The 22,122-nt window shown below is 45.9% G+C and overlaps 2 protein-coding genes across 9 annotated transcripts in view; one reads left to right on the plus strand and one right to left on the minus strand.

Moving 5' to 3' along the window:
* ADCY7 (adenylate cyclase 7) overlaps nucleotides 1–7,973 on the plus strand; it is a 60,120-nt gene extending 52,147 nt beyond the window's left edge. For all 7 annotated transcript variants that reach the window (XM_060084616.1, XM_060084615.1, XM_060084622.1 and 4 more), the window contains 9 exons: nucleotides 350–448; nucleotides 1,470–1,663; nucleotides 3,009–3,096; nucleotides 3,471–3,626; nucleotides 4,318–4,464; nucleotides 5,024–5,128; nucleotides 5,517–5,631; nucleotides 6,239–6,363; nucleotides 6,565–7,973. In XM_060084616.1, the coding sequence (XP_059940599.1) occupies nucleotides 350–448; nucleotides 1,470–1,663; nucleotides 3,009–3,096; nucleotides 3,471–3,626; nucleotides 4,318–4,464; nucleotides 5,024–5,128; nucleotides 5,517–5,631; nucleotides 6,239–6,363; nucleotides 6,565–6,711 (1,176 nt within the window). In that variant the 3' untranslated portion in view covers nucleotides 6,712–7,973. The remainder of the gene's footprint in view (nucleotides 1–349; nucleotides 449–1,469; nucleotides 1,664–3,008; nucleotides 3,097–3,470; nucleotides 3,627–4,317; nucleotides 4,465–5,023; nucleotides 5,129–5,516; nucleotides 5,632–6,238; nucleotides 6,364–6,564) is intronic.
* A 4,350-nt stretch (nucleotides 7,974–12,323) lies between these two features.
* BRD7 (bromodomain containing 7) overlaps nucleotides 12,324–22,122 on the minus strand; it is a 39,054-nt gene continuing 29,255 nt past the window's right edge. Inside the window, exons 10-17 of one of the 2 annotated variants that reach the window (XM_060084199.1) lie at nucleotides 20,739–20,846; nucleotides 19,856–19,991; nucleotides 17,613–17,724; nucleotides 15,980–16,036; nucleotides 13,795–13,906; nucleotides 13,353–13,496; nucleotides 12,995–13,138; nucleotides 12,324–12,683 (exon numbers count right to left, since the gene is read on the minus strand). In XM_060084199.1, coding sequence (XP_059940182.1) covers nucleotides 12,628–12,683; nucleotides 12,995–13,138; nucleotides 13,353–13,496; nucleotides 13,795–13,906; nucleotides 15,980–16,036; nucleotides 17,613–17,724; nucleotides 19,856–19,991; nucleotides 20,739–20,846 — 869 coding nt within the window. In that variant the 3' untranslated portion in view covers nucleotides 12,324–12,627. Of the gene's footprint in view, nucleotides 12,684–12,994; nucleotides 13,139–13,352; nucleotides 13,497–13,794; nucleotides 13,910–15,979; nucleotides 16,037–17,612; nucleotides 17,725–19,855; nucleotides 19,992–20,738; nucleotides 20,847–22,122 lie in introns of both variants that reach the window. The other variant, XM_060084198.1, reaches the window with a different exon arrangement.

Here is a 22,122-nt window from a genome sequence, read left to right on the forward strand (position 1 = left end):
CTGCACTCGGGGCTCTGTGACCACCTCCCTCCGCGTCACCTGCGGAGAAGGGGGCTCACGGAAAACGCTGCTCCCAGCTTCTGGCCCCGCCCCGAGTCAGGCGCTGGGGTGGCGTCCCTGCGCCTTCCTTGGACTCCCTCTTCCTGCAGTGAAGCTGCCAGCTGTGGTGGGACGTCGGGGGCACAGAGGCTTCGGCCGGGCTGAGAGCCGGGCCTGGCAGGAGATGCCCACGGTGCTCTCGGAGGCCCCGGCCCTGCCCTCTGTCCCCTACAGGTCTCCAGCCCCGCTCAGCCGGGACAGACCCTGGAGCCCCTGGACCACCCCTCACGGGGACCTGTCTTTTCCGTAGCCGCTGATGCCTTTCCCGGCCCCGGGGCTGCCTGCTGGGAACGAGACGGGCCCAGGGGCCGTGAGCAGCTGGGAGAGGACCCTGTGCAAGCTCCTCCCGGTGAGTGTGTCCCTCGGGGCTCCTGTGCCCTCACTTGGACTGTCCCTGCGTGTTCAGAACACACTGAGCACCGGAGCCCATGGGCATGGAAGAGCCGAGTCCCCCGCCTCCCAGGCGAGGCGACAGAGCAGGGCCGGATGGGGCTAAGGGGTCCAGGTGCTGGCGCCTGGGTCCAAGGCAAGAGGGTGGGGGCACCCTGCACTGGTGGTTGTCTCCTGACCACGCTCGTCATGATCTCCACTTCGTGGATGGGGAAGTGGGCGTGGGGAGGCCGACAGTTTGCCTCGTAGGCGGCGGAGCCAGGACTGGGCCCAGGTGGGCTGACACCAGAAGCTGTGCCTGGAGCACCCTCCCGGACAGGATGAGGGCTGTGGGACTTGAGGGGGGTGGTGGTGAATTTGAGCTGGTCTCTATAAAGGGCAGCAAGGTTATGGGACGGGGGTTGGAAGAGGGGACAGCGAAAAAAAGCCAAGGCAGGTAGTGGGCACAGTAGGTTTCAGGTGGTCGTGTCACGGGGAGGGGTGGGGGAGGATTGGGAGATGAAGCCAGAGGTAGGTTAGATCCAGCTCTAGTGGAGCATGAGTGCCAGGGTGAAGAGCTTGGTCTTTATTCTGGGGGCAGTAGGGAGCCACAGCATGCTCTTGAGCAGGAGAGTAACATGGGCAGAGATGCACTTTGGGAGGGACCAGCTCGTGGCAGAACTCAGATCACTGCCTGGACCTTGTCACAGCCTCCCCAGCACCTGCATTTTTATTCACTGTGTTTCTTTTTCCTTAAGTTCACTTGCCATAAGTGGAAGTAAAAATATAGTAAAAACAACACAATATAGAAAGTTTTAGTTTCCGTTGCCTGCTCTTCATTAAGGGAGGTCAGTGAGGCAAGAGAGTGGTGCTGAAGACACACTGGATCTTCACGGATTCCTCTGTGGCTAAAGGTGTCCCTCCCTTGGGTGACCTCTGATCCGGGACGTGCCTCTTGGTGATGGGAGATGGTGGGGTGACCGACATCCCCATCTCCCCAGTATTACACCTGCAGCTGCATCCTGGCCTTCATCGCCTGCTCTGTCTTCCTGCGGATGAGCCTGGAGCTGAAGGTCATGCTGTTGACAGTGGCCTTGGTGGCCTACCTGGTGCTCTTCAACATCTCCCCATGCTGGCAATGGGACTGCTGTGGCCACAGCCTGGGCAACCTCACCAAGACCAATGGCACCCTCAGGTGGGGCCCAGACCCCACACTGCCGGGACCCCTGCCCACTGCCTGTCTCGACTGTGGACCATTGTAGCACTTTTTGTCTTGCCTCAGTGTCGTTTCAAACTAAGGTGCTTTTGCATTCACAGTGCCCTCTGGACTGGACACCTTGTGGGCTGGACCGGCAGGTGGCATGGTTTCCGCTTTACAGAAGGGGAAGGGATGGGCTCAGGCCCTGGGTCTGCAGCACTCAGAGCTGAGTGTGACTGATTTGCAGGGGGTGTCCCCGGTCCCAGGAGGCCACGTGGGTGATCCTGTCTCTAGGCCAGTCTGGGGGTGGGGAGGCGGAGGCTTCAGCTCTAGCCCAGTCCCCTGCTTCAAGCCATGTCCTGGGTCTCCAGAGCTCTGGAGAGAGCAGTTGGCTCTGGGCTATTCCCAGACTGATGCGAGGGGCTGGCGTGTGCGTGGCTCTGGGGGCTCTGGGCCTCAAGTGGATTGAGGAGAGGGGGCCTGGATCCCCTTGAACTAAAAGGCAGGAACCTGGGGACCCAGAACTAGGTGTGCTCCTGTGGACCTGGCTTGCACCTGCACATTGCTTCTGCCGACCTGCAAGCCCTGCTCACCTCGAGGAGCTCTGGCTGCCTTTGGCTGCTCCCCTGCCTGCCTAGGGGGCTTTCCTTCAGACTTCGCCATGAATATCCCTTGAGACCCAGGTGTGAGCTCAGATGTCACCTCCCTGTCAACTGCACGTCCCTCTTTACAACCTGAAGCATCCTGGTTTTTTTTTTTTTCACAATCAAAGTCATTTATTTTTAAATTAGCAATAAAATAATCAAGTTTACAAAAAAAAAAAGTACAAAGAAAGAACAAAAATCCTTTCACTTGTGTTCCAAACTATAAGCCCCAGGACAGCAGAGATCTGTCTGTGATTGCAGCTTGTCTGCCCTCGTTGCTGGAGCCAGGCCTGTTGGACATCACAGCCATAGGCAAGAGGGCGTCCCCTTGGCTCTGTCCAAGTGCTGGGCAATGATGAGGAGTAATCATTCCTTTGCAGAGGAAGCCAATGGACCATGCTTGGGTTAGGGTGCTCGCCTTGTCCTAGAAGGCATTAAAGTCAAAGCTGAAATATCAATCCGGGAGGCTGGCAGAGACCAGCAGGGAATCTAAGGGGCTCACACTGGCTCAGCACAGTCACTACACTTAAAAATTTCCTGGCTTTTGTTTGCTCCATGAGGTGCGAGGGCAGCGATCGCCCATCTTGTTCACTTTCCCGTGGGCTGGCCCTGCGTCTGGGCCTCATGCCATCCCCTGAATGTGGGGGGCTTTGGGTGGCAGTGGAGATGACGCCTGCCTTTCCCCTTGTATCCGGCAGCACCCCGTCCTGTTCATGGGATCTGAAGACAATGATCAATTTCTACCTGGTCCTGTTTTACACCACCCTCATCATGCTCTCCAGACAGGTACGGCCCAGGAGGCGCCCACCGTGTCCCTAGCTCAACGTGGCTGCTTGTACCTCTTTCTGGAGAGGCCGGGGGTGGGGCTGGGGCTCCCTCAGATTTGGAGCAGCACACAGGACGGCAGTCTTTCGGGGAGCTCTGGTCCCTGGGTCGGGGTCCTGGGCAAGGACCCATCAGGACACGAGTGACTTTTAATCCTGTGGGTCACTTGAGAATTAAGAGTCATGGCTGACTGGGGAGTGGCTGTTGAGTTGGGGACGTTTGCCAGGGGCACTGGCTGGAGTGCTGATGGGCCGGCTCCGTAGCCCCCATGGTTACGAGTGCCCTCTGCCCTCGCTCACGGCTGCCGGGACACCGATGTTCCCTTCTGTCCGCAGATTGACTATTACTGCCGCTTGGACTGTCTGTGGAAGAAGAAGTTCAAGAAGGAACACGAGGAGTTTGAAACCATGGAGAATGTGAACCGCCTTCTTCTAGAGAATGTCCTGCCAGCCCACGTGGCCGCCCACTTCATTGGTGACAAGTTAAATGAGGTGTGGGTGAGAGGGGGCTCAGTCACTAGGACAGGGAGACAAGGTACAGATGCAGTCCCGTGGGGGGACGCGCTATAGCTACAAGGTGCTTTCTGCACTTGGTTTCCATGGCTCTTGGCCTCACTGATGCGCCCAGGAGACAATGTGTGGTGTTAGCTGTAAGAACACAGGCTTTGGATCAGAGATCAGGGTTCAGGGGTGATTGTGGACATGATCTCTCACTGCCCTGGGCCTTGATTTTCACATCTATAAAATGGGGCTGATAGTACTTGGCTGGCAGGATGGTTGCAAGGATTAAATGTCCAGGTATCTGCAATCTGGACCATCTGTTGATGAAAACATGCATTTTTACCAATTCTCTGTAGCCGAGAGTTTTTTATCTATGGAAACTCAGGCCCAGTGAGCACGGAGCCCAGGCCTCCTGATTGCTAACTTCTGCTACCCATGGGTTCTCAAGCCCAGCTGTACAGACCCAGGGTACTTAAAGGAGACCAAAACCAACCTGAGTCTGACCCTCCCCAACACATTGATTCGGAATCCCCTATTTTGTAACGGCCCCCACTTGAGTCCCATATACAGCCAGCATCTGCTCCTGGAGCGCGAGGAATCGCCTCCCGTCTGCTTCCCCCACCCCCCGCCCCCAACGAGGTCTGGTGGCCACAGGGTCATGTTTCTTCCCCCCCCAACCCAGGACTGGTACCATCAGTCCTACGACTGCGTGTGCGTCATGTTTGCATCCGTGCCGGACTTCAAAGTGTTCTACACGGAGTGCGACGTCAACAAGGAAGGCCTGGAGTGCCTGCGCCTGTTGAACGAGATCATAGCTGACTTTGACGAGGTAAGGCCTCCCTCCACACAGCCCGGAGAGGGCAGGGTGGGGCCGGGGGCACCCTGCGCCCGTGTGCTGCGGCGCCCTTGGGGAGAACGCATGGTACACAAATTATAAAAAGTACCTGCGCCTTTGCTTGTTTGTTTTGTCACGATGTAATTTATCTTCTCTGTGAGGGGCAGCTTGCTTAGATTACACTTAGGTTGTAGAATAGTCTGATTTCCTGCCAAGCCCGTGCTAGCAACCTGTTTCAAAGGAAGTCACTCAGTTGGGCTTAACTCTTAGCTGCAAATAATCGACTTTCCTGTGTAGATACTGTTGGGCGGGGTGTTTGCTCCTTCGCAGGAATGAGACCAGATGAGAATGGAGGAGACAGGGAATGTCAGGGAGAGAACCCAGAGGCTGTGTCCCCACCTGTCCGGAGGTGTGAACTCAGGTGGGAAGGGCCCTGCGTGAGAAATGTTTGCATTAGGAGTGGTGGTGGGAGAGAATCCTACACCCTTCTCAGAATCTGGCACAGGCCCCGGCTGCAGCTGTGTTGTATGGCCTGCTTCCTTTCGTCTTATAGCTGCTGTTAAAGCCCAAGTTCAGTGGTGTGGAGAAGATCAAGACCATCGGCAGCACGTACATGGCAGCTGCAGGGCTCAGCATCCCCTCAGGGCACGAGAACCAGGTACCCAGGCAATCTGGTGGTCTCATGTCCCAGCCCCAAATGAGGGGAAATTCAAGACAGCCCCAGACCGACACCTCTCCGTGCCCCCTCCTGTGAGGGAAGGGGAGAGGAGCCCATGGCTCAGCCTGAGGGAGCCTTTTGGTGGAGGGGTTGGGGCAGGCGGCCCCTCACCAGGAGGGGAGCTTAGGTGGGGGAGCAGGTCCTAGACCCTCTGTGGAGGAGCCTCGGTACATCTCTGCCCATCAGTGGTCCCCCATGGGTTTCATGCCCAGGCTGGCACACGGCGCTCAGCAGGGCAGGGTGTTCTGGAGCATCCGTCTGACAGCCGGTGGAGGCAGGAAGGCGGGGTGTGATTGGCCCTGGCCCCATGGAGCGCTCTGTCCTGCAGGACCGGGAGCGGCAGCGCGCCCACATCGGCATCATGGTGGAGTTCAGCACCGCCCTGATGAGCAAGCTGGATGGCATCAACCGGCACTCCTTCAACTCCTTCCGCCTCCGAGTTGGTGAGGCCCTGGGAAGGCGGCCCCGGGCCTGAGCTCCGGGTGGGACTGTGCAGCTCCCACCTCCTGGCAAACCCACTCTCAAGTCCGGTGTATGTTGCCATCTGCTATGAAGTTTTAGAAATCCCTTTCTGATCTTAAAACCCCAGTGACTGGGTAATAAGAATTCTTTGCGTACTATTTATGAAGTTACCTTGGCAAGTTTTAAGTAAACAGGAATATATCACTGCGGGGAATGGAAAGCCCAAATCCCTGTAAAGAGGTGACCTTAAATACACTGAGGACAAAGCAAAATCATTAACCTGAGTAGTCACTGTTAGCTAACAGGGTCAGTGCTCAAAGCCCGTTTACTGTTCAAGAGGAGATTAGTAGATACAAGAAGTGTTACCAGTGGACTCAGGTTTCACATCCAGCAGTCTGAAAAAGAGCTGCCCAGGGAGCGCTCTCCTCCCATCCCAAGTACCACCACCCCTCAGACTCAGGAAGCACCCTTCCAACCTTCACTGTAGTTGTTTTGTCAACGCTTTCTGTGGTTGCTGCGTGGATTCTGTGGCCTTATAAGCCTGAGGCTTTGCCTCCATGACCTGCTAACTGCAAACATGTTCTTTAGGCATAAACCATGGGCCCGTGATTGCTGGAGTGATTGGGGCACGAAAACCTCAGTACGACATCTGGGGAAACACGGTCAATGTTGCCAGTCGAATGGAGAGCACCGGAGAACTTGGGAAAATCCAGGTAAAAGCTCACCTGGGGAAACCTGTGCCCAAGCGGGAGAGAACTTCCCAGAGGTGAGGGAGCCCGGGCATCAGTCAGCTGTAGGATTCTAGCCACAGAATTCTTGAGGGAAACCAGACCCTGTCAGCCAATTTCTCTTCATCCCTCCCACAGCAGATTTTCTTTCTGCTTCTGAAGACTTACGTTTCTTTTCCTTTTCAGGTTACTGAAGAGACATGTACCATCCTCCAGGGATTAGGTTATTCTTGTGAATGCCGCGGACTGATTAACGTCAAAGGGAAAGGCGAACTGCGGACTTACTTTGTCTGTACGGATACTGCCAAGTTTCAAGGGTTGGGGCTGAACTGAGGGCTTTAGGTAGGTGCAGAACATGCTGGAAGCCGATTTCCTTCCCTGAAGCAAGCCAGGGGGAAGGCTCAGCCCCACGTCAGTCACAAAGGCAGTCCAAGGGTTTGGCCATTACCACCCCTAGCAGGTGGTTGTGCATGGCTTCCTTGAACTGGCACTAGAGAATTTCTCAGCTTGAGGTGACCATGAAGCCTTACACACAGGCAGCCCAGAACCTCTGTGATGTCAGAGTCTGCAACTCGGCCTCCAGCACAGCAGGGAACGGCTCATTTGTGAGTTTTAGACCCTCATTCCCCCAGGTGCTGTGGATGAGACCCCCGCCCACCCCTACTCCCCCTTGGCCTGTGAGCTGCACAGGCGAGACTCGTCTTTCTTGTCTTGTCCAGGATGGGTGGAGACTCCTTTCTCCCCAGCAGAACAACTACAAGAGTCCACGTTTCTCATACAGGCATTCTGGTAAAGAGCTGAAAGGGTGTTTGTTTTAAATCTATAAATGGTTTCAAACAATAGGGAGAAAACCCCCACAGTGGACACTTCTTACTTCTTGTCATCTTTGGCATGTGTCTGTTTTAAATGGATACATTGTTAATGGAGGTATTTATTATCCTTTGAATGACTTCTGAGATGCTAGACAAATTATCTTCTCTGCAGTGCAGTGTCTGCCTTTGTAACCACTGACACATAAGTGGGACCACTGTCCAGTGTGAGCATATGGGATCAGCTCCTCTGTGGGATGGAGCTCAGAGGAATGTGGCTCATAGCAGGAAGGCAAGGAGTGTCACAGCCTTGGCTTTGAATCAAACAACTTTGAAGCCAGAATTTTGAGATGAGGTTTAATAAGAGAAAAGCCTAGAAAATAAGGTATAAGCTCTTAGCCGTTCCTTGGCTCCTCATGCGTTTTTGAGCACCCGCTGCAACCTTCAACTCTGTCTTAGCTTTATACTGGAGAGGAATGGAGTCTGTGTGGAGAGAAGTTGGACGGCCTGTAGTTCTTTCCTTTCCTTCAGTCCTCATAGCTAGCTTTGAAGAGCTTCAAAACTAAGAGGATCTACTCAGCACCAGCATGCGTAGAGGTTCCTGTATCTGGGAAGCCCGCCCTCTCACAGGTGCTCAGATGTTCTTGTTCTGAACTGAATGAATCAAGGCAAGTGAAAGAGCCAGGTCTGTGAGGTGGTGTCTTACAGTACTTTAGCTCTAAAAGAATGGAAAGAAGTCTACCTATGTTGTTTCAAGGTGAGAAATAATAACCAAACTGCCCATTCCTTTTTCTGAACTGACGTCATTGCCTCATAACCACAGTATCCCCGGGGTTTCTAACAAATACAGCTGAATTTCACTACCTAGCAGGAATTCTTAGCCAGAAGTCATCCATGAATTCCCCTGAAATTATACAGAAACTCTTGCATACGTGAGGCTTCAAAAGATTACACGTTGCAGACAGGTGACTAAGCAGCCAGGTCTGCCTGGGATGGAGGGCTGTGGGTGAGCTGGCACCCCAGCCACGGGCAGGGAGGGGACTGAAGCCAAAGCTGCTGCCTGCTGGTGCTGTGTCTTGTTGGGGGCTGGGTGGGCTAGTGGCAGCTCTGATGCTCTGCATGAAACTGGAATAGGTAGGAATAAATCACAAGAACTTGCTGGCCTAAAGGAATTTCATTGTGAAAACGCTGGTAAGGGAAATAAGCCGTACTTAAATTGTCTTTCTTACACACCAATTCTTCATCTAAGTACTATGCTGAAATCTATACCCTTAAAATCAGGAGTGACCAGGGCTGCTCAACAGGGCTCTCCTGGGAAGTCAGGAAGGTTCTGTCACTGATACGGTGTAGACACACATCAGTGTGCTGGGCCTCTCTGAGGTGGACATACTTCTGCTTGCAATATGCAAATCACTTTTTTCCTCCAGCAAAGAAATCCCAGTTGGGAGTTTTAAAAAATAATTGGTTACCATTCATCATGTATTTTCCTTTCACTGTGCTCAGATAAGAATACTAAGTTTTGAGGTTTTTTTTGCGGTACGCGGGCCTCTCACTGTTGTGGCCTCTCCCGTTGTGGAGCAACAGGCTCCGGACGCGCAGGCTCAGCGGCCATGGCTCACGGGCTTAGTTGCTCCGCGGCATGTGGGATCTTCCCGGACCGGGGCACAAACCTGCGTCCCCTGCATCAGCAGGCGGACTCTCAACCACTGCGCCACCAGGGAAGCCCCTAAGTTTTGAGTTTTTGATGATCAGATAGATCATAGTGTATAACTGACCATAAAAATCCCTTAGTTATTTTTCAAAAATTTGTTTTCCGATTACCAAGTCATTTCTTCACAGGTGTCATTTTGCTTTATGACAAGTATCTTTCCTAACACTGACCTTCTCTATGGGTCAGGGACCTGCTTCAAATTTCTACTGAGGTGGCCTCACTGATGCTAGTGAAAAATCACACCTGAAGTTTTCTGGTTTACTTATTAAGAAAATTTCCTAACAGACAAGATCATTAACCACTGTATACATTGTGTATATGTACAGAAATATGCATTGAGAAAGTACATGCAAATGACTAGGGGTTATTCTATATACTGAATATTTATAGACCTGTAACATTTGTTTCAAAATGTTATAATTTCATTTTTATAAAGCACGTGTTTCTCCTTTGTTTAGCTTTTCATAGATTAAATTAGCAATTTGGAAAACCTGATGTCCTAAGGCTTTTTTTTTTTTTTTCATTTGTCGGTTTTTTTTTTAAACATCTTTATTGGAGTGTAGCTGCTTTACAATGGTGTGTTAGTTTCTGCTTTATAACAAAGTGAATCAGTTATACATATACATATGTTCCCATATCTCTTCCCTCTTGCGTCTCCCTCCCTCCCACCCTCCCTATCCACCCCTCCAGGTGGTCACAAAGCACCGAGCTGATCTCCCTGTGCTACGTGGCTGCTTCCCACTAGCAATCTATTTTACATTTCATAGTGTATATATGTCCATGCCACTCTCTCACTTTGTCACAGCTTACCCTTTCCCCTCCCCATGTCCTCAAGTCCATGCTCTAGTAGGTCTGTGTCTTTATTCCCGTCTTACCCCTAGGTTCTTCATGACTTTTTTTTTTCTTAGATTCCATACATGTGTTAGCATACGGTATTTGTCTCTTTCTGACTTGCTTCACTCTGTATGACAGACTCTAGGTCCATCCACCTCACTGCAAGTAACTCAATTTCCTTTCCTTTTATGGCTGAGTAATATTCCAGTGTATATATGTGCCACATCTTCTTTATCCATTCATCTGTTGATGGACACTTAGGTTGCTTCCACGTCCCGGCTACTGTAAATAGAACTGCAGTGAATATTTTGGTACATGACTCTTTTTGAATTATGGTTTTCTCAGGGTATATGCCCAGTAGTGGGATTGCTGGGTCATATGGTAATTCTACTTTTAGTTTTTTAAGGAATCTCCATACTGTTCTCCTTAGTGGCTGTATCAAGTTACATTCCCACCAGCAGTGCGTGAGTGTTCCCTTTTCTCCATACCCTCTCCAGCATTTATTGTTTCTAGATTTCTCACTGCTGTGGCCTCGCCTGTTGCGGAGCACAGGCTCCGGATGCGCAGGCCCAGCGGCCACGGCTCACGGGCCCAGCCGCTCCACGGCACGCAGGATCCTCCCAGACGGGGGGCATAAACCCATGTCCCCTGCATCAGCAGGCGGACTCTCAACCACTGTGCCACCAGGGCAGCCCCATTTCTAGATTTTTTTGATGATGGCCATTCTGACCAGTGTGAGATGATATCTCATTGTAGTTTTGATTTGCATTTCTCTAATGATTAATGATGTTGAGCATTCTTTCATGTGTTTGTTGGCAACCTGTATATCTTCTTTGGAGAAATGTCTATTTAGGTCTTCTGCCCATTTTTGGATTGGGTTGTTTGTTTTTTGTTATTGAGCTGCATAAGCTGCTTGTAAATTTTGGAGATTAATCCTTTGTCAATTGCTTCTTTTGAGGGTTGTCTTTTGGTCTTGTTTATGGTTTCCTTTGCTGTGCAAAAGCTTTTAAGTTTCATTAGGTCCCATTTGTTGATTTTTGTTTTTATTTCCCTTTCTCTAGAAGGTGGGTCAAAAAGGATCTTGCTGTGATTTATGTCATGGAGTGTTCTGCCTATGTTTTCCTCTAAGAGTTTGATAGTTTCTGGCCTTACATTTAGGTCTTTAATCCATTTTGGCTTATTTTTGTGTATGGTGTTAGGGAGTGTTCTGATTTCATACTTTTACAGGTACCTGTCCAGTTTTCCTAGCACCACTTATTGAAGAGGCTGTCTTTTCTCCACTGTGTATTCTTGCCTCCTTTATCAAAGATAAGGTGACCATATGTGCATGGGTTTATCTCTGGGCTTTCTATCCTGTTCCAAGCTCCCATTGATCTGTATTTCTGTTTTTGTGCCAGTACCATACTGTCTTGATTACTGTAGCTTTGTAGTATAGTCTGAAGTCAGGGAGCCTGATTCCTAAGGTGTTTTGAATTTAAATGTTTTCTTGGTCTTCGGGAACTTACCTTATTAGCTAAGTAGATCTAAAGTTTGAGTCGGTTACTGCCTGAATTATATTTGAGAGACAAACTCTAAAAAGACTTGATAAATACATATTTGAACTGATTCTTTAATTCTCTTGGCATATGATTTCAAGTATGTTTTTGAAAGATTAGGTCATCTTAACTCTCTTGAGAGATTCAATTCTCCTTCACCCTACTTGTTAAGTGTTAGTTTTCAAAGTCAAGAAAATAATAAAATAGCTTCCTGCCTGGATGTTTTACAGAAGGGCTCCATGCAGTCTGAGTAGGGTCTTAAGCTTAATTTGTTCACTGAACTAGGCTACAGTCTAGTGCCTGGTTATAGAAGAGGACCACATCATCGTCTCGTACTTAAGTAATCAGATTGCTCGGGCACTTGACCTTTGCATTTCAGGTAAAAGTAGATGAGTATTAGTTTAGGGGGCACGGCAGAGGCATAGGTGCCCTGTTAGAAACAGTAAATAGAAAAGTAAACTTTCCTTTAAGCTTGGTGATTTCCTTATGTATTCATGGATGATTTAGTTTGTTATCTTATTTGGCTTATCCTTTTACTGTAGTTCCAAATAACCATCTGACAAATAGCAAAAACAAACCAAAAAGGAACACTAGACAAGTTAGTGCTATGAAACTGCTGATATGTTTTGTTTGTTTTGTTTTTGTGGTGGTGGGAAGCCCCTAATCCTTCTACATAAGGACATCATTCCCAACAGGTATACAGGGGACACACTAGTAAATGCTAAAGTTATTTTAAGTGTATTTGTTTTCATGGTATAGCAATGGAAAATCTCATTGGATGGGGATTTTAAAGAAGAGTTTCTCAGTCATGGTCCTGCCTGTGAAACACAAGGAAGCAGCACTATCACTGCTCTGCAAGAACTTTGCCCAGGTCCACTCCCACCCACTTTCTGCTCAGTATGGCAACAGGTCAAAATCATTCATTCCTCACAAGGCCACTTTTTGAATAAATCATCAAGGTGAAATCTGGTAAGTCAGGAACCATTTGGTTATAATTTCCTTAATGAGAAGTATGGCAAATGTGGAAAAATGAGGGATTTCAGTTATTTGGGGAACTTCTTTTAATGGATGGTCATAAAAAGGCTGTTTTATTTTTTGAGCTTTTCTGTATCATTTCATCCTCAGATTTAGCCCCAGGGAAAGGTGAAGGGGTACTTAGCTGATATGCACAATACAGCTCACAGTCCCAGGTTCAGCTTTATTACCTAACAGCAGTCCAATCTCTGGAACATTAAAATTAATTGTTCCAAAGTTTAATTAAAAACACAATTTACAAATATTTAGTATCTTCTGAAAAAGCATTTCCAAGTTAAGAATGAAAAAAATATATACATAACATATAATCAAATACCAGTTAGCTTCAAATCTCATCAGGTCCACACTCAGTAACATCAGTCTTTTTAGGTTCTTCAAAATCTGGAAGAAAAAAACCCGCTTCATTCAGTACTTTTTTCCTTTTAATTAAAAAAGGTTATGTGAAGGTAAAAAAAAGAGTGTTGACAGCCCTTCTTTACTATGTTCAAGGTTAAAGACTAGGTGCATCACTGTGGCTTTTTTTGGCAAATGTGTGAAATCTTTATTCCTTAGACAAGATGGAAAGAAAACTAAATAGTTTATATGTTAACAGCAGAGACAAAACCTTTTGGATGTTACTTGGAGGGGGAAGACCAATGTTTACTTTTACTCACACTTAGCCCTCCACTCTCCCGGAGACACGGGGCACGTACCTTCTGTTAAATCTACAAAGTTGTTTTCAACCACCAGGGAGGGGATGGAAATCCCCATTGCTTTTCGGACTCCATACATGCTTACAATATCACCCGGAGTTACTTGCTGTGCAAGTTCTTTAAGGTTATTGGTCACTTGTTCAGCTGGAAAGAAAAATCAACATAAAGACAGTTCAAGGTACTGAAATGTGGTTCCTTTAGATAACTTAAAAAAAAACCAACAAAAGCCCAATAAATATATAAGTGGAAACAAATAAACTGTCCATGGTATTCACTTCAGTGTTACTTTATCGTGGTATCACTACTCAGAAAATTTCCCTTTAAGCACCCTTATTCTCCTACCAGAGGTACAACATACCAAGATGCATTTCTCTGTATGAGGGACCCAAGAGACAGATCATGTTGGGAGGGGGTCTGGTGCTCAAACGCTCATTCTGGGCTTCCTGGAGCTCTCTGAGCAGTTTGGTGGTCTCATCAAGTTTCCTCTGGAACACTTCAGCTTCTGTGTGGTAAGAAAAATAACTTACTAAGGACAACATGGACATACTTGTATTTGATCTTATGCAATAAATTGAGTACTATGCTCTGGGGTTTTGCTATTTATTGGTTAGTCTCTCCTCAAAAGAGTAATCCCCCTCAAATGAAATCAACACCACAGACACGCTTTACTATGCCAGTGAAGCATGGCCAGTCAAGATGTTCCTGTAGTGAATGGCTATGTTAATCTGTGTTACTGTGACATTAAATCTTGACTGCCTGTGTCATGAAGTATTTCCTTCAAACCCTCTGGAGACACTTACCTTCCGAGTCAAAAACTTCAACTGGAGCTCCAAAGTTTGCTACTGCTTTCAGTGCTGTAAGCCTGTCTTGATTATTGGAGTCTAAATGCCCTGTTGGTTCGATTTCTGTAACCTGCTTTAAGAAAAAAGATTAATTGAGCTTGCTAAGCCCTGACAGTGCTAGAATGAGAAATTAAGAAGATGGCTTGTGTTTGTCAGCCAACCTATTTCACCTATTTAGAGTTATAATTCTGATGCCTATAAAAACCTTTAAAATGCCATTCCCAAATCCTGGCAAAAGTGTCCATAAATCACACTTCTTGGTAATGGAATGGTGTGTCTTACACAATCTGCATCACTTGTTTCATCACCACTCTAAAGATAAAAGCCTCGTTACTCCCGACACTGTGAAGCGCTTTTGGTGACTGTTTGACAAGGCTGCAGTTTCTGAGGTTCACAGGCAGTGTTTCAGTCTATACACTTGCACTCCCCTGTGGTAGATCTTGAACATAAGATACTTCCTGGGTCTCCTCCAGGACCCAAAGCCAGGCTGTAGTATTGCATGGGAGAAACAAAATCCTAAAAAGGTGTGGAGTTTTATTTTTGGAATCACAAGACTTGGAGTTTTCCATAATCCCAACACTGCTTTTTAGGAACAGATCAATCCTGACAATGAGTAAACAAAAGTTAATGGTTCCTTTTATACTTTGGTATTGCACTCTGAGCTCGGACAGTCTGAACCTCCTATTTTTCTACCGACATACGGGCTATAAGTGTGTGGCGGAGAAAACCGTATCAGTACATTTTGATACTTATGGTTTGCCATTTTGGCTGGGCCCTTACAGCTCTATTCAATAAACTTCTTACCCAGCTTTCTTTCCCATTCTGAAGTTTTCTTTCATTCTTGCCCGCTCACCAAGTACATGACCTTGCTTGGCTCCTCCTTCTTGGAAAATGACATGATTTGTCAGTACCATCTACACTACCATCTACATTTGCATCTGTCTTTACTTGATCTCACATCATCAAATTTTCTTTCCCTTCCAAGAGCTTACGTCTCTCTGATCTTCAATTTTTCAATTCTTCAATTTTTCTTCAGTTTTCCTCCAGTCATTTAACTCACGGTACCTTTATCTTGTCCCCACCATTTTACTGAAATTACTCTGATTAAGGTTACAAATGACACCTGCTGGTCTCCTCTTACTGGGCTTCTGTGCAGCAACTGACATTGCTGGACTCTTTCCTGCATCAGTCTTCCATGGTTTTCCAACCTTAACTACTGGGCTCTCCAAGGTTCTGTTCTTTGGCCTTTTCCCAGCCTATGTGTTCTGCCTGGACAATCTCAGTCACCTAATACCTACAATAATTCTACCTTGACACCAATGACTTCCAGATCCACACCTCCACTGATGTCTCAAATCACACTCACCAGCCCTGAAACCAAGTGAAATTTCTTTCCCTGCCAAAGGTGTGCTCCTTTTCCTGTATGTCCAATAGGAGCTAACAATACTGATATCTACCTCGTGCAGGTCCTGTCAATTTTAGTTCTACTGTATTTCTCTTTATTGTACATCTTCATTCTCTTCCATTGTATTGTTATCTAAGTCCTATAGGTTTACACTGGTCCCCTCCCTCCAGCCCCTTTCGCCTCCACATTTGATCACAGCAGGCTGACTTCTAAAGTAAACTCTCCACTTCTTAAGCACTGCGTATACGACCCGTCCTCACTTGGTCCTCAGCACCCGTCCTCCTCTCTCCGGGTGCCCTGAGGTCACTCACCTTCCGGGTGCTCTGCACACGTGCCTTGCCTGCTCGGATCTATTCAGGTCATTACACGTGAAGTTCTACCCACATCACACACCTGGCTCTGTGCTGCGGGAACCCTGTTCATCCCTCTAGACCCAGTTCATCCGGAAGTCCCTCTGCGAGGATCTCCTCAGCTGTCCAAAGCAGCTGGTTTCCCCAACCTGCGTTCCCACAACATGTACATTTACTCTGTACGGTGATTGGCTTTGGCTCCCTTGTTTACGTGTGTGCTTATCTACTGCACTCGCTGCTACTACATTCCCCACAGGCAAAAAAAATTCTTTGATCTCAGGAGACACTCAATAAATATTTTTCTTGTAAAATAAAAGCTTTATCATTTAGGCTTTTTAGCTTATTTGCCATTTAAATATTTCTTATAAAGAGTAAAAAATATAATCACCTCCATTTCTTTTGCTGTGTCAAGTATCCTAGTTTGGCCTTCATCTTCAGGAGATGACTATAAGGATAAAGAAAAACACTTTATTAAAAGATATATAAAAAGGCAAATATCAAGGAAAACAGAAAAACATCAAGAGTTTCACGGCAAGATAAAAGGAATAAGAATATGGATTATCAAAATATAATTTTTTAAACCAAAAATGAATTAGATATAATTACTAGCATTTTGAGAGTATTTTGTGAGTCCAGAGTACATATTACCGGTGACTTTAAGACTGATAGTTCTATGACCAATCAAGAAGCAACATACATGTTTAAGAGGATACTTGGTAAATAGCATACAAGGACCTAAATAAATGGAGTCTTATTTTCAGCAATAGGTGGTTGAAATCTCTGACAAAGAGAAGACAGGAGTACTCCAGGGTGTATTCTGCATGAAAAGAGGCAATACTTGCAGACAGCAGAGAATGTAAAATATTCAAATGCTACAGAGAACGTGAAAACTTCCCATAATCCTAGTCTTCAGAGATACTGCGTATATAAATAATACATGTATCATGCACAAAAATCAATCATGATCTGTTATCTTTTCTTGAAAGGTTATACTGATTTATTTAACTGATTCCCAATTTTAAAAAATTATTAACACTGTATCGCTTATATATAACTTCTATCTTAATTTGCTAGTATAAATTCTAAGAGGAACTGCTGGATCAAAGGGCAGAGGAACTTTAAATTTGAAATATATTGCCATATCAACAAAATGAAAGACATGCAATTTTAGTTCAAGACTTTTAATTAATTCAGGTTAACTGCTGGGAAGGGTATAGTAAAAATATTTTTGAATTGATGTAAAGCTGAATATTTTTTAGGTCATGTGAAGAAAGCACTTTATGTGCTAAGATATGACTGTACAGCAGTTCTCACTGAACTTCAGGTGCTGACTCAGCTTTGCTGACAGGTCACCCAAGGACCAGCAGCCACAGGTACAGCGAGGGCAGAGGACAAGGCAACTACAGTCACAGCCACCAGGAAGAGTTAGGACCCCCAGGAGATACAGGGTTCCTCTAACTATGGTGACAAGGACATGCAGGAGACCAACTCTCCTCAACACTGACTTTCTGGTTTTAATCTTTGAGCCAAGTCTCTGAATTATCCCAGATTATGAACTATGTCCAACTGAACTGGAGCTAGTTTACAAGTGTTAATAAAATACAGCAATGAGGAAGCTTTTTACTTTTTTACTTGAGGCCCCACCACTGTATTACTACATAATAAGGAAAAGGACATTCCCTATCATCTTAGTCAACTTAATGTCAAACCAGTGAGCAAGACTTCCTTTTTTTGTTAGGGTACATAACACGAGCTGACTTCTGAGTTATAACCCCCATTTTTGATTCCTACATTTCCAAGATGAGGAGATAATGACAATCATCTGGCCCTCACAGATCCTGGTAGCCGAGTTACTTGTTTCCGTTCATTGTCCTCCACCCATGATCTCCACCCGGGCTGGGCTGTCTTTTCAGCAGAATGGAGTTCAGCTGTCACACTGGTTAATCCCATTGTTTCATAACACTGATGACTAACACCTGAGGGCCAATGATAAATCACTGTTTCTTTAGCAGCATTCTTACCATCTCCAACTCCTGCAGGGTTCTAGAATGTCCTCCTTTTGTTAAAACATCCAGTAAACTATCTGCCATAACATATGGATAATCTTGGCATGTGGCCAAAAACTCATGGATGCTGAAAGAGAGTGTGTTGGGAAAGTCACTTGCATACAATTCATCTCCACTGGCGTAATCTTCCTATCATAGCCAACTGTTTCATTAGATGCCCTTAATTTATACCCCATGATGTGAAACTTGCCATCTAGACACAACACTGTATTTACATATTTACCAGTGATCAAGTTATCATCATGAAAGAATTAAACAATACCAAGAACACCATGAAAAGGAAATGCTCCTGGGGAAAACTTCAAAGAAAAACAAGACCTCAGTGATGGAGGGGATCAGGGCTCAGTCTGTGGAATTCTTTGCTTCTCCTCTTCACTTCTTCCCTAAGGTGATCGTATTCACCTCGGGACTCTCACATATACTAAAAGACTCTAAAAGTCACACTTCCAGTTTGGACCACACTCTTTGGACAGCTCCATTTGGAGGTCTAATAGGCTCAAAATGTCCAAAATTGAGTTACTGGATCTTCCTCCCGAAGTAGTCCTTCTAAAATCTTCCCCTTCTCAGTAAACAGCAATGTCATCCTTTTAGGCTTGGTCTAAAACCCTGGAGTCCTCCTTGACTTTGCTCTCTCACACCCCACTTCAGTGAGTCAAGAAATCCTACTGGCTGACTACTGATCCCTTCTCAGCACCTCAGCCACCACTCCCACGGTCCAGTTCTCATCTGGATTATGACAGCAGTTCCTCTGTTTCTTCCCTTGCCCCCCTGCAATCTGTTTTCCACAGAGCAGCCATAGTGATCCTTTTAAAATTATAAGCCAGACTTGGTCACTACTCTGCTCAAAAGCCACCAATATTTTCCCATCTCACTTAGAATAAAACGCCAAGTCCTTACAAAGATCTACTCCCACCAGTTATTTCCCCTACTCTCCTGTCCCTTACTGCTCTTATTGGTCTCTAAATGTGTCAGGCAGGTTCCCACCTCAGGGCTTTCGCACAGCTATTCCACTGGCTGGAACATTCTTCTATCAGATGGCAGCAACGTTTGCTTCTTTACTGCCTTCAGTTTTGCTCAGTGTTCACTTAGCAAAGCCTTCCTTGACTACCCTATTTAAAACAGCGCCCCTCTCCCAATCCTAGCACTCTCGATCTTCCTTTACTTCTTTACTTTTCTTCAAAACACCTGTTGCCACCTGACAGGAGGGCATGGGTCTTTGTCAGCATTGTTTCCCAGGGGAATCCCCAGTATCTAGAAGACTGCCTGGAAAATAAGGCACCTGCAATGCGTGTATGTGGAATGCATGGATGAATAATGCAGAAAGAATTTATTCAAGCTGGTGAGAAGAGGTCTAAAGGATATACAAGTGGCTTGATCTTAAACCACAGTCACTGACTAAGGACCCTGCCTATAAAAACACTGCCACCGCTACCACCATACATATATAAAAGTGACCAATCCCCCGTCTGTCAGAACATCAGGAGACTGGTTCATCTATTGGGTTAAATTCTTACATATAACGAAAGTTAACAAAGTGCCAGGGCCATGGAGGAATAACCCAAGCTCAGTGTCCCACCCCAAGTCAGAATCCCAGTAAATCAGGACATTTCATTATGTTGATGGGATGCAAAGTACCCAACATCCTAAATAAGAACACAAAATCATCTTCCCACAGAAACAATTAATAAGGGATAGTTGAGTGTAACTGCAATGGTCTACTGGTATGTGATGGGTCAAACAGGCTTGGATGTGGGTTGCCTTAGGAATCGAATCATGTCCTACCTCTTATCTTGGGGAAAATGGGTTGTGGCTTCCCAAACTGATCAAATTTGGAACTCACTGACACACAAAACTGTTACAGTAAAGCAGGTGGCACGTCAACATTTTGAAGCAACACGCTCCTGCATTTTAGTAAGTGGAGGTACACAGCATTTTTAAAAAGATATTTTTGTAAGAATTAAAATACTAAAGATGCCAACATCAGAAAATATTAGGGAGATACATTCTTTCTTTAAAATAGATAGTCTCTATTAAAGAACGATGATAACTAAGGGTCTATTTAATTACTGTCAATTAAAAAAATTACTGAACACATTTTCTACCATTTGAATAACTCTAAGTCTATCAATACATCACTTATGTATATCAGTATTTTAGGACAATGTAGCACTCAGAATACTGATGAACTGGTGACTCACCTGAAATCACTCGGGAGGTCAGAGTCTTCCCCATAGGTTGAATAGATTAAATCAGAATCGTCCTTGCTGATATTTGCAAATGTGGAGTCATAATGTGGTGCATAAGAACTGTAGGGTCCATAATTCAAGTATAACACTGTTGATAAAAACACACACACACACACACACACACAAAACCACAATACCACTCTTTAACTTGTATGTCAATCTATTTTTTTGTTTATTAAAGATTATTCCCTTCTAACTTTGCTACTTCATTGACTGGCATACAAATCTAGGGTAAATTTTCTCCAAAACATGTATTTGTGAAGTCACAACTCAGGTGAATCTTTGCCCACAAAGGGGAGAGGAAAAAAAAGAAATAACAAAACTCATTTTGAATACTAATACTGATTTTTCAGGGGCTTCCCTGGTGGCACAGTGGTTAAGAATCCACCTGCCAATGCAGGGGACATGGGTTTGAGCCCTGGTCCGGGAAGATCTCACATGCTGCGGAGCAACTAAGCCCGTGTGCCAGAACTACTGAGCCTGTGCTCTAGAGTCCGCAAGCCACAACTACTGAGCCCACATGACACAACTACTGAAGCCCGCGCGCCTAGAGTCCGTGCTCCGCAACAAGAGAAGCCACTGCAATGAGAAGCCCACGCACCACAACGAAGAGTAGCCCCCGCTCGCTACAACTAGAGAAAGCCCACACACAGCAACAAAGACCCAATGCAGCCAAAAATAAATAAATATAGAAAAAAACCCCTGATTTTTCAGTTTCTTCTTAATAAAATAGCTAATTAATGTTGCAAAAATACCATAAAGAGAGTGCTTCTTTTCCTCAGCTCCTTGAGGAAGAGAGAAGAGAAAAAACTTGACTACCATGTGGGAGCCTTACCTGGAGTTACCTTGTTCCTTTTATCTTCTTTGAACCCCTGCAAAGTATTCACTCCAGACTGAAGTCTTCCAGTTGTCATTCCCAGTCTCACAGGGCAGTAGCCTGGTTCTAAAACATAAGAGTGAGCACGGTGGAGGCAGCTCATGTGGCAGTGATCCAGATGGTGCTCTCACTCAGCGTCTGTGCGCACACTGCTTCATGCCATCCACGTGACTCTGAGCAGCCCTTGCTCTACCCATTTTTAACATAAGAAAATCTGAGCTTAGAAAGGCAGGAATGTATGTGGGACCAAAATCTGGTCCTTTTCATTATATTCTACTGCATCCTGGAATTCTTTATAATCATGTTGCACTTCACTTTAAAAAACATGTTTAAAGTTTTTTAAACATGAAGTTAAAAAATTTTTTTCTTTTGGCCGCACCCCGCAGCATGTGGGATCTTAGTTCCCCCACCAGGGATCAAACCTGCGCCCCCTACATTGGGAGCGTGTAGTCTTAACCACTGGACAGCCAGGGAAGTCCTGAAGGTCAGATCTTTTAATGTTAAGATGATGGAAGTAAACCAGTAGAAAAGGTCAAGTAAAAGACTAAGGGAAAATACATGATTAAAGACAAGAACTCATAATATATTCAGGATAAGTTAATCTGAATTAATCTGAGGCAGATTTGCACTGCAGGGAAGAATAGCCTTTAAAGATGTGATGTCTGTAAACCAGGAACGAACCCCTGTAATGATGCTAGAAATCTGTGATACAAGCATAAGAACTGAGAAGGATGGTATCAGGAGAAAACGTGGTCTCTAACGAAATCCAACAGAAAGGACATCTTCTCTTGAAGAAGGGGTAAGATGATTTTTGTAGCATGACCACCCTGGAATAGAGTCTACTGCCACATGTGATCAGTGTGATAAAATATAAGCACTTGTGAGAAACTTCAAACACCTAAATCAGATCTTCTGGAACTTGGTGTCCCAACTGGTACTAGTGCCTCCAACCAGGAGGATGGAGCTGAGACAGGGGCACCTTCTGCCTTAAACCAGTACTGGCCTCCTGGGGGAGCTGCTGTGTGAGGAGTCAGGTCAGCGTTGGCCACATTTGATAATGCCTACAGAAGTAGGAAATCCAGAAAACCAGACCAAGAGCAGAGACCAGACCCCAGGTACAAAGAAAGGGGCAGATCTTAAGGTGTGACCTAAATCAACTTAGTTGCATCAACAAATTTTCATCACGGCTATACTAGAGAGAGCAATGCCCTCAATCCTGTGGCATTTTCTTTTTATTTTTCTCCCCTGTGGCATTTTCTTTGACCCAAGACCCTAAAAAATTCTTATGAAAAGTTCATATAAAAGTAAAAAATGAGTTTTGTTTTGAAAACATAGCACCAGT

This window comes from Mesoplodon densirostris, chromosome 19 (assembly GCF_025265405.1).
Source record: "Mesoplodon densirostris isolate mMesDen1 chromosome 19, mMesDen1 primary haplotype, whole genome shotgun sequence".
NCBI classification, from domain to species: domain Eukaryota; kingdom Metazoa; phylum Chordata; class Mammalia; order Artiodactyla; family Ziphiidae; genus Mesoplodon; species Mesoplodon densirostris.